This window comes from Microchirus variegatus (assembly GCF_963457635.1).
Source record: "Microchirus variegatus genome assembly, chromosome: 2".
NCBI classification, from domain to species: Eukaryota; Metazoa; Chordata; class Actinopteri; order Pleuronectiformes; family Soleidae; genus Microchirus; species Microchirus variegatus.
This window is the reverse complement of record NC_139803.1, coordinates 37,311,345-37,323,477: the sequence shown is the minus strand read 5'-3', so window position 1 is coordinate 37,323,477 and position 12,133 is coordinate 37,311,345. Positions and strand designations below refer to the sequence as shown.

Genomic DNA, 12,133 nt, shown 5'->3' with positions numbered 1-12,133 from the left:
AGGAAAATAGCACGTGGGGTTCTATTGTAACTATAGAAATCCATGTGGAAGACGAGACCAGACTATGTCAAAATGGACAAAAGCACATCGGAACTGATCATGTGAACAGTTGGTCAGAAAGATCAGATTCTGATCAGACTCAGATTCGATTCTGTCATTATAATAAATACACTATGTGTGTCTGTGTGGGGAATTATTCGCACACATCTGTTTACGTCTCTGGATGATGCACGCACTCCAGAGCACGTTGGCACACGGAGAGAGCTCTGAGGCACAATCTCACCCATTCACATATATGTTGTGTGCATGTAGTAAGACAACATATGCTACACACACACACACACACACATGAACACAACAAACCTGCACAGGCACGTGTGAAGGAAATAGGCAAGAAAAGGGGAAACGCCCTATTAGGGTATCTGCGCGTGATAACGCGTGTCCTGTTTACACGTGCACACGCGTTTGTGCAAAAGTGGGCGAGAGGGAGAAAAGGAGGTATAGTCTTCTCTGTCGTGTCAGCCTTTGATCAGTGCCTGTGTGCGTGTGTTTCTTACCTCTTTAGGACCTTCTCTGGCATAAACACTGACCTTGTCAGGACCAGCGGTCCTGATGGAGACCAAAACCTGGTCTTGGAATAGGGTTAGGCCTTAGCTGGTTATTATAGTTAAGGTGAGGGAGAACACTTTGTTGAGGCTGTGCAAGTGAATGGAAGTTAATGCAGTGCAAAAAATAGCTCTGTGCGTGCATGTGTGTGTGTGTGTGTGTGTGTGTGTGTGTGTGTGTGTGTGTGTGTGTGTGTGTGTGTGTGTGTGTGTGTGTGTGTGTGTGTGTGTGTGTGTGTGTGTGTGTGTGTGTGTGTGCCAACCCCTGGTGTCTTGGAGGCAGATGAAACACTGCGCCTCTATCCGGGACTCACAGAACACCCACTATCCTTCTCTCCTCCTTTACTCTCTCTCTCTCTCTCTCTCCCTTCCTCACCCCTCCGAGCCGCCATTCCTTACCACAGCCATTTTAAAGGCTATTCATGCAGAGCCGCGCTTTCATCTTGCATCGCAGCATTTTTATTTTTTATTTGTTTTTTAACCAGCTCCTCTGTTTTGTTTTGTTTCTTTTCAAGCCTTTTTCTATCAGATGATAGAGGAAGAGGAGGAACGGGTGAAGTGGCCTGCTGCTGTTCACTGACTCACAGTCAGATGGACGCAGCGTGAAGCTGCAGGAGAGACAAGCGCTTTGGCTTTAACAAGATAACGTCAGGGTCCTGTTGGATCAGGATGTCTGCTGCAGGGTCTGTGTTCAGTCACTCGCGTTAGTTTTCTCTTCCTTTTTTTATTATTTCCCACCAGCACAGCTCATGTTTTTTATTTTTTTTTGCAAGTAGTCGCAGAGCAATATACATAATTTGACGGAAATATGGATAATCGAAAATAATGACCTAAAAGTAGATGTTTCTCTTTTAAATATCTGGACTTTAATTAACACCGTCCATATCCACAAGAAGCTTTTGCTGACGTAGAAGTGCTGCTATGTAGTGCATTCATTAACTTAATGAATGACCTAATTAGCATAATTGGTTATGGTTAATATGTCATGGTAATTACCCCTGGGGGGGGGGGGGGGCATTAATGCAGTCGGCAGCTTATTTGCAGCGTCTTTGCCTGGGTTTGTGTTAATTATTGCACACAAACATGTGGATTATTTATGTTTGATCCCTTTTGTTTCTGGTGAATGTTTGGGGATAATGACCACGAGCTGACTGTGGCTGAACTTGCACAATGTTACTGAGCGATGATTCCATAACGCGGTGAGCCTCAGTCGATCGAAGCGACGCAGCGCTCTGTCGGTTAAAATGAAAGTGTGAATCATTCTGAGTCCAAATAAAACAAGATTGTAATTAAGTGGTCAACTTCTGTTTGTTTGCCTTTTTAGCTGTGAATTGTTTTCTCCTCTGCATCTCATGCAGGTTGCATGCAAGTCGTGGCTTTTGCCACCAGGTGGTGTCGTTTCAGGCACCTAATGTCTGTCACTGCAGCTTAGTGATATTTTATTGGGACATATGTGATGAACCCTGCTGTTTTTCAACTTGTTATTTAAAAAAAATGAACATCCTTATTTCTGAGACTGTATACAAGTGTGTAACCTTTAGTGTATGGGCTTAATGGATGACCTTTAAGCTGTCCCTGCCTTGAATACGGAGCTAATTAGGAGTCCCATTAGGACCCGAGAGGCTGCAACTTAATGGCTACTTCATTAAAGACAAGATGTAGGTCTTTGGTGGAACAATCGAAGATGCTCAGCAAATGATGGTGAGAGAGTGTGTCTGTATTCACCGGAGCAGAGGGACATGTGTTCTTAATGATAATGGCACAAAGGAACACGATAGACACGCGATCGGTTAATTACTGAGGTAATTATCACGATCACTTTTGTGTGAGTTTTGTTGTCATTTTTTTAAATTGTGGCTGAAAAACGTTGGAAAACTTAGTTGAAAATGGGAATTAAAGCCTGTACATGGGTGAATTTTTCACATTATTTTAAACCCAATAAGATGTCCATATCAACGAGACTCATTGCTCAGTCGCCCTCAGGTCATTTGAGTTTGAGAACCATGTTCATCATCAACTTGAGACTCATCTTTTCTGTATGATGGCGTCTCCTAACTGTAAACATAAAACTGTCTGAGTTTTAAAATCTCTTTTTCCTCTTTCCTTCCAGGTTTCCTCAGCACCGGAGATCAGTCTGCAAAGGGAAACTATGGCCTGCTGGACCAGATCCAGGCTCTGCGCTGGCTTAACGAGAACATCGGTCACTTTGGTGGCGACCCGGAGAGGATCACCATCTTTGGCTCCGGAGCTGGCGCGTCCTGCGTCAACCTCCTCATCCTCTCGCACCATTCAGAGGGTAACTGAAGAATCGGTGTTATTTGCGTTATTTTCAGCTCATTGTTACAGATGTAAAAACTCAGGTCGACCTGTTCCACTAATGTTTCCGTCGCTAATGTCGATCTTTCCTCACTAATCCCAGAATAGTTCAAGCAGAATGAGCCTTTTTATAGGTGTTTTGGGCGACCTGAAGCGGTATATTTTTTGAAAACGCCTCCCAGAGTGGGGAAAACCTCAAAACGCCGGCCTCGCGTTTCTGTGTAGAGAGCGAATACGATACTTTAGGAAAACACGGACGTCATATTCCCACCTCTCTATTGTTTGACAGTTTTACCAACTACTGTCAATGGAAAGTAACTAAAGTCAGCCTGAGAAGACACTAGATATCACTAGAACACTTCCTGTCTTCAGAGGTTTGAGTGACGAAATAAAGAGAGGAGAAAACCAAACCTATTTTTATTTGAATAAACAAAACGGATCTGACTTTTCTTATTCCGTGTATAGTTTGTAAGATTGTGGTGAGATTGGAAGTCGGCTCGCAGCGTCTTGACGCCTCTGTGCTCCAAGGAAAGCACTCATTATCCTTTGAACTGTCAAATCCAAGCTGCCGTGTTGCTAACGAGTTAGTCCTAATTCGATCCTGGTTCTTGCCGACTATTTTCCGCGGAGGAGAAACGACACTGGCGCTCAGACATTACTCGTCGTCATTACCTGAGAGGACAAGTGCTTGTGGCTCCGTTAACGGTCCACTGCTCTGCGGCGGAGCGCCTTTATATCCTTCACAAACCGACATCTATCTGATCTAACGCTCCCCATTATCAACAGCGCACCCCGAGGGCTAAGTGTTAACACTGCGCCACCTCAGGAGAGAGGCCTGTGGGTGCAGTCAACTTTGATCCAAAGTGAGATCAGTGTGACTGACGACCCGCAGCCGAATGGACGGGCACGCGCCGCCTTTGATCGCGCACCTGCTCCGGTCATAAATCCTGTGTTCTCGCCACGTTCCTCCCTCAATATCTCATCCCTCTGGTCGCCTCGCACACACACACAAACCGCAAAAGACAGGGATGGAATGGTGGGTGAGAGGAATCTGTCTCAGTCTTTGCTCCGGGCTTCTATGTGTGTGAGAAAATCACCAAGCATCATCTCGAAATGTCTCTAATTTTGACTCATTGCGTCTCCATAAACGTGTCATGTCAAACCTGTCCCCTATACTTGTTCTAATGTTGTGCGTCCTTCATATCAAAGGAGACATATTATGCAAAATCAACTTTTAATACTTGACTCTGGAGGCTCTATGAGTCGGCAAAGTGTGAAAAAAGATGACTTTGTCATGTGTTTGTGGTCCGCCTCAGTCTCAGTACAGGACTTCCGCGCTCATTGCTACGTCACAATGAGACGTTTCTGGAATTGTTGTCTCCGCTTTGTCCCTAAAAATCGCAAGAGTGAAGGCGAGGGCAATAGTATCCGGAAGAGCGGAAGTCTGCGAAGTGTTCTATTCTTGGCTGCACAGTGCAGCACAGAGTTCTACACAAAATTCCAGTCTCAGAGGATTTACCTGTCCAGGTTAATGACGGCAATGTGCCGGCTAGAGTCTGCAAACGATGGCTTTTCCAAATGCTAACTGCTGTTAGCTGCCGGAGCCTCAGTGACGCTGACATAGTTTCCCCGCGTCTCATTTGCATTTAAAGAGACAGACACTCAAAAGCGAGCGTTCTGAACAGGGCTGTTTTGGCAGTGATTGAATTGGTGCTTCATCCTTAAGTTATTTGGACCAAAGCACGTCATAGGACACCAGGGAATAAGGTTAACGTGTCGAAATAGAGTATAATATGTCTCCTTTAAGTCAGGTTCACCCAAGCCTTTTCCTTTATAAATCATTTTGGGGGTTCTTTTTCTTCTTTCCAGAGAGAACTTGAGCATCAGAGGAACTGTTAACGGAAAGCGCATGTGTTAACCCCCGTTGTCGTCTGTCACTGACACCCCCACCGCCTGTCTGTTCAAATGCCTCCTCTTCTCCCTCATCACCCCCATCGTCATCATCGTCCTCGTCGCCATCACCGGCATCTAACATCAGCTCCGCTGCCTGTCTGTCATGCACCCCCCCCCTCCTCCCCCTCTCCCCTGCCAGAGTTTCCAGGTAAGGAGTCTGTCATCTGCACCTTAAAGGGACACCAATCATGTCAACATCACAGCGTCGCAAATCAAGGGCAACAGCAGACGTGTGCAGGATGGAAATGGCAGACGGTGTGATGAAGTTTGTGGGGGGGGTGTGGAGGGGGTGAAGAGTAGAGGACAGTATTTGTGGTATCTGGATAAATCGTGTCCTGAGGAAAGTACTGAGCCAGTAAAGCAGGAAGTACTAGGGAACCTATGAATTATAATACTCAACTATTCTCGTCTGTATGTCTCTGCACAGATACACTACCATTCAAAAGTTTGGGGTCACTTAGAAATGTCGTTTTTCAATGAATATATAACACTGAATGAATCAGAAATACACCCTATACATTGTTTATGTGGTAAACGACTATTCTAGCTGCAAACGTCTGTTTTTTTAATGGAATATGTACATAGGTGTATAGAGGCCCATTACCAGTGTTAGAAGAAGGCTATTGGATGATTAGAAAACCCTTGTGCAATTATGTTAGCACAGCTGAAAATTCTTCTTCTTCTATTATTCTAATCTTGTCAATGTCTTGACTATATTTTCTATTCATTTTGCAACTCTTTTGAAGAATAAAAGTGTGACTTTTAATGGAAAACACAACAAAAATTATACAGGTGACCCCAAACTTTTGAACGGTAGTGTATTTAGCTGTTTCTTAGCTACTTCTTACTGTAATTGACGTCCCGGGGGAATGGTTAAAAATTAACTGACCAGTCTCCAGCTCAGGAGATGGTAGAGGAAGAAGAAAAGAACACATCACAAAACACAAGCTCCGAATGGGGAAAATTATTTACAAATCTGACTTAAAACTAGCAGTAGAGTTATAAATGAAGTGACCGAAACCTCATTTTCATATGGCCCAGGAAGTGATCAAATGAAAAATAAGACTGCCTCCCATCACATTCAATATCGCACATCTTAACCCTATGTGGAAGATGACATTAGGTGATGCCACGATCCCCATGGTGCCTGAATGTCTCGCCATCATTTTTATTCGAAGTAATACAAACATTTCCTCACCTTTCTTTTTCTGTTCAGGTCTGTTTCACAGGGCCATAGCCCAGAGTGGAACGGCCATCTCCAGCTGGTCCGTCAACTACCAGCCACTCAAGTACACGAAGATCCTCGCCCGGAAAGTGGGCTGCACCTACGCAGAGACGGCCGACCTCGTCGACTGCCTGAGACGCAAGAACTTCAGGGAGCTGGTGGACCAGGACATCCAGCCGGCCCGCTATCACATTGCCTTTGGGCCGGTGGTCGACGGCGATGTGGTGCCCGATGATCCCGAGATCCTCATGCAGCAGGTGAGGCTCACACACACACCAGTATCAGCGGCGATGGTGGTCTCCCAAATCACAACCCTACAGCAGTTATTGGAGATCCAAATAAATGATAAACAACAATGTCCTGATCTGCAAATAATGATATTGTCTTTATGAGATAGGTAGGTTAAAATAAAAAAATGTTGTGATATTTCTACAGTATATGTGACGTACAACTCAGTCATTTCCTTACCTCATTGAACCACCAGGGGGAGTTTCTCAACTATGACATCCTGATAGGCGTGAACCAAGGAGAGGGGCTGAAGTTCGTGGACGACAGCGAGGACAACGATGGCATCTCGGCGGCAGCGTTCGACTACACCATCTCTAACTTTGTAGATAATCTCTATGGATACCCCGAAGGTGAGCGATGTCATCTGGATTCATGTTTCGCGCATCAAATTCTCTGTGCCACCTCGTCTCAGATGACTCATTCATCGGGGACGTTTCTTTTTTTGGTGGGGGAGGCTTATTAGCAACTCTGCGAGATGGAATGTGTGGGACAGGGAACATAAAGGACAAAAAGTAAAAGGGGAACTTGTCAAAAGAAATATATACAGTAATTAAGCCATTAGATTATTCATTAGATTATCTATTTTTTCACTACATTTATTGGAGCACATCCAGAAAACAACAAAAAGAGCTTCTAATAAGTGTCCTTACACTGTGACATACATAAAAGACATATAAGTTTTAACGTTAAATTTTGCAGTTCTCCTTTTTTGTATTCTGAAAAAGAAAAAAGGCTTTCGTTTCGTTTGCGACAAACAAAGTTTACACTTAGATCATGCATCAGCAAACAAACAGAGCTTTGTTTCAGCTGTTGTTGTTTTTAAAGTGCTTTATAAATAGAGTTTGGATTGGATTGGATTGGATTGGATTGCAAAAAACAGCTCCCAGTGCTGATGCAATTCTTTAAAACATTGTGTGAGCAAAGGAAAAGATGATATAAAGTTCCCAGTGGATATATAAACCGAGACGAGCATACTAAAGAGGCTGCCTATCAGTGAGATTATCTTTCACCACGGTGGGTCTGTGCTTTGGCCTTTGTGGCTCTGTGGGCATTAATGCTGTCTCTCATCATCCCCCAGGCAGACAGCTCCCAATCACAGTGCTGTTGTTCCTAACTGATCAACCTGCAAACACCTCACAGCGCGCCACAGTCAAAACACAGGCTCATTTGGATAATACACAAACGCTCCAGCTCAAGTGCCTGTCATTCACTGTGCGCTCTATGAGGCATATTGTCACTCTATCCCACACACACACACACACACACAAACACACACACACACACGCACACACACACATACACAGACACCTCCTTAATGTTTACTGTCCAATTCATCTCAGCAACGTGTACGTCCATCTTCTTCTTCCACCACATGGCTGGGTATCAAACGTTTAGTCACCTGGTGTCAAACGTGACATGAAATACTTAATATTTTCAGCACCACTTTATCTTTAGCAATAGCATTCTCGTAAAATATTCCGACCTTATTCTTGTAATATTCCGACTTTATTCTCATATTACGACTTTATTCTAGTAATTTTACGACTTTATTCTCATGTTATGTCTTTGTTCTTCTAATACTACAACTTAATTCACATAATATTGCGACTTTATTCTCATTTTACGACCTTATTCTTGTAAAATTAAGACTTTATTCTTGTAAAATTACAACTTTATTCTTGTAAAATTACAACTTTATTCTTGTAATATTACGACTTTACTCTCATATTACGACTTTATTCTTGTGAAATTACAACATTATTCTTGTAATATTACGACTTTACTCTCATATTACGACTTTATTCTTGTAAAAATACAACTTTATTCTTGTAAAATTGCAACTTTATTCTTGTGATTGTACAACTCCGTAATATTACGACATTATTCTGTAATATTACAACTTAATTTTTGTAATTTGCGACTTTATACCTCTAAAATTAAAGCATTATTCATGTAATATTACAACTTTATTCTGTAATATTACAACTTAATTTTTGTAATATTACGACTTTACTCTCATATTACGACTTTATTCTTGTAAAATTAAAACTTAATTCTTGTAAAATTGCGACTTTATTGTCGTAATATTATGACTTTATTCTTATAACATTACGACTTTATTCTCATATTAAGACTTTAATTATGACTTTATTCTCGAAATATTAAATTATTATATTTTTAAGTTGTTACATGTTTTAAACATTTACAGTGATGTGAAATGCATTTTTGTTTTGTTACAGTTGATTTGAAAAAACTTTGCATTGACATTGTATCGTCTTTTGTCTTGGCCTCCAGGCAAAGACATCCTGAGGGAGACCATCAAGTTCATGTACACCGACTGGGCGGACAGAGACAACGGCGACATGCGGAGGAAGACGCTCTTAGCTCTGTTCACAGACCACCAGTGGGTGGCGCCAGCGGTGGCCACTGCCAAGCTCCACGCTGAGTTTCAGTCACCAGTTTTCTTTTACACATTCTACCATCACTGCCAGACCGAGACGCGACCTGAATGGGCCGACGCCGCCCATGGAGATGAGATACCGTACGTGTTTGGCGTGCCCATGATCGGTGCCACAGATCTGTTCCCCTGCAACTTCTCCAAGAATGATGTGATGTTGAGTGCCGTGGTGATGACCTACTGGACCAACTTTGCCAAGACTGGGTAAGTATTTTTCATTTCATTTCATATGGATATACTTTTTACTTACAAAGATAAGGTAATATGCTGCTTCACAACATCATCGAACTTGGTCTATAACTCAGATTCACCCCCCTTTTGTCCTCTAGGGATCCTAACCTGCCGGTCCCCCAGGACACCAAGTTCATTCACACCAAGCCAAACCGCTTTGAAGAGGTCATCTGGACCAAGTTTAACTCAAAGGACAAGCAGTACCTCCACATTGGCTTAAAACCTCGTGTAAGAGATAACTACAGGGCCAACAAGGTGGCCTTCTGGCTGGAATTAGTTCCTCACCTCCACAGCCTACACGAGGTGTTCTTCCCAACCACTACCCGCTCTCCGTCAGTTCCGCGCACAGGCACGTACGGAACCTGGCCCAGACCCCAGGGCCCTCGCACCACTCGTCACCCTTACCCCACGTTCCCGTCTGAGCCAGAACCCGAGGGTTCCGAGCGTCCACCGCAAGTTCTTTTCCCTGGAGACACACGGGACTATTCCACCGAGCTCAGCGTGACGGTCGCCGTGGGGGCGTCGCTTCTCTTCCTCAACATTCTGGCCTTCGCCGCGCTTTACTACAAGCGCGACAAGCGGCACGAGATGCGACGCCACCGCCTGTCTCCTCAGCGGGGCGGCCCGGCCAATGACCTGGCTCACAGTCAGGAGGAGGAGATCATGTCGCTGCAGATGAAGCACTCGGAGCACGATGCTCACCACGACATGGAGCCTCTCAGGCCCCATGACATCCTTCGGCCCGCCTGCCCACCCGACTACACGCTGGCGCTGCGCCGCGCCCCCGACGACGTGCCGCTGATGACGCCTAACACCATCACCATGATTCCCAGTACCATCACCAGCATGCAGCCTCTTCATGCTTTCAACACCTTCCCGTCCACTGGCCACAACAACACCTTGCCCCACCCCCACTCCACAACCAGGGTATAGTAGGGACTGCGCTGACACAGCACCACCCAAGGACCAGCAAGTCTGGCTGTGCCACTGATCTAGAAGGAAGGCCTCTGGGTGTGGGCCTTTGTTCTGATCTCTGATTTCTCTTGTCTCTCTCAGGCTGTCAAACTCAGCAGCGCCCTCCACTGGTGGCATGTGGAGAAGCAACTGAACAGCAAGGCAGCAAACGATGACTTTGGGGTGGTACAGATCTCGTAGAGATACTGCTTTCAAAGAAAGTCTTCTGTTTCCAGACTAAAGCCCTGTGGCGTTTGTCAAAAGGGCCGTACGCTTTTACTTTTGTGTCATCATAACTTTTTACTCTCACTTGTGTATTTACGTGCATATATGGTTCTTTTTGTTCCTCACCACATCTGTGTCTTATCCCTGCTTTGATCCCCTCATTCAACATGTGAGTCTATTTCTCCCCAGTGCTCCTTTGCTCTCTGACTGAGCTATAGAAGGAGACATAGAGTACATACACTAAATATACATAAAGCTATGAAAACACTGATATCTGATACTTTCATTCTACCAGCATTTTTTGGTGCCAAGTATGTACAAATGTGTTCTCTTTGAGGGAGCGGAGAAAAACTAAAGGAAATTCTAGACTATTCCTATTTACTGTCAACTAACAGATTCTGTGTGTTCTCATGACAAAAGTGCCAAACTGGCCCTTGATTGTGTTTTATTTTCATGTTCTCTTTCTTTTTTCCTTTGAGTCATTTGTTGTTCAATTGCTGTTTTTCGTGGAACGATTTTCTTGCTGAAAATATAGATATAGAGAAATGATATTATATATAGTTATATATAAATATGTACAAAGCAGAAAGCATATAAATGGGTTTTCTCAGTGGGGGATCTATGCATGAATTATTTTTAAAGATGATGATGGGGGATCGAACTCTGTATCTGTCAATGCACGTTTCCCAAATCTTCTCATGTCATATCAGTCCACATTGGATTTTGGTCTGTTAAACCTCAAAGAATAAGAAACAAAAGCAGAAAAGTCCACCTCTTCACCTCCCAACACTCATTTATAAAAAGAAAAGAAAAAAAAGAGCCATTGCCGCAAATCTCACTGGATCAAATCAGCAGCATAGTCATCCGTAGCATCTCCAAGCAATGCAACAAAGCTACAGCAATTTCATCATCTCACTGTAGCGGCTTCTCCTTTCCATTCGCGTTAGTGCTTGTTGCACTAAATCAGTTGCAGGCTGGTGGTGTGTATGGGATTATTTTTGTATTTCAATGAGGACGAGAGACAAAGCAGAGACACACAGCCTCTGTTCTCTTACTTACACCTATACCGTCTCCCGTCTGCGCCACTATTTCCAGCACATATTCGGTTCTGTGTGTGTGTGTGTGAGTGTGTGTCGGACCAGCTTCACATTGGCATATGCATGCTCTAATTAGACAGCCAGGAGATAGAAAGATGGATAAAGGCAGACAGGCTGGATAATCCCCATGGGAGTTGGAACTCCTTCCTGCTGCCGACCAAAACGCCGCTCTTTTTTTTCCCCACTACACCCCCCCCCCCCCCCCCCCTCACCTCTCTACATCAATACTCAAGCTTTGCATCCGCGAGTGACACCCACGTTGCAGTGACGGCCCGAACGTCACCCCACTGTGACCACAAAACGCCTGACTTCACTGTGTCTGCTCCGTTCTTACACAATTTCTGACCTCAGTTGAGCTCTGCTTGTTATCCTCACGTTCAAAGGGTTACTTCACAAGGTTAGGGAGTTGTTGTTGTTGTTGTTTTGTTGTTTTTGTTTTTTTTTTTTTTATGTGCGTGAGCTCATCAGTTGTAATTGAAACTCTTAAGCACACTGAGGGGAACTGAACTGGTGGTCCTTCACAGACGGGGGGGGGGGGGGGGGGGGCTCGGATCTCCTGAACAGGGTTAAAGCAACACATTGTTTCGGGTTACTGTTTCCTCTACTTTTTTTTTTGGAGAGGTGAGGATGTGCAGGCTTACAGGATTTCACAAATTGCATCATGGGATATACTCGGGTAAATACAGTATGGTAACTGAACTGATGAGCTATTATTTGAGCCCACAGGAACCCATGAAAGCCTGCATCCAGTATGGGGGCAGTTAGTCATCCGGTGCTGTCT

At 44.2% G+C, this 12,133-nt stretch overlaps 1 protein-coding gene across 4 annotated transcripts in view; it reads left to right on the top strand.

The window, feature by feature from the left end:
• nlgn2a (neuroligin 2a) overlaps positions 1 to 10,009 on the top strand; it is a gene marked incomplete at its 3' end in the record, with an annotated part of 103,494 nt that extends 93,485 nt beyond the window's left edge. For all 4 annotated transcript variants that reach the window (XM_083910593.1, XM_083910594.1, XM_083910595.1 and 1 more), the window contains 5 exons: positions 2,716 to 2,901; positions 6,091 to 6,356; positions 6,584 to 6,737; positions 8,683 to 9,049; positions 9,175 to 10,009. In XM_083910593.1, the coding sequence (XP_083766719.1) occupies positions 2,716 to 2,901; positions 6,091 to 6,356; positions 6,584 to 6,737; positions 8,683 to 9,049; positions 9,175 to 10,009 (1,808 nt within the window). The remainder of the gene's footprint in view (positions 1 to 2,715; positions 2,902 to 6,090; positions 6,357 to 6,583; positions 6,738 to 8,682; positions 9,050 to 9,174) is intronic.
• Positions 10,010 to 12,133: the final 2,124 nt, after the last annotated feature.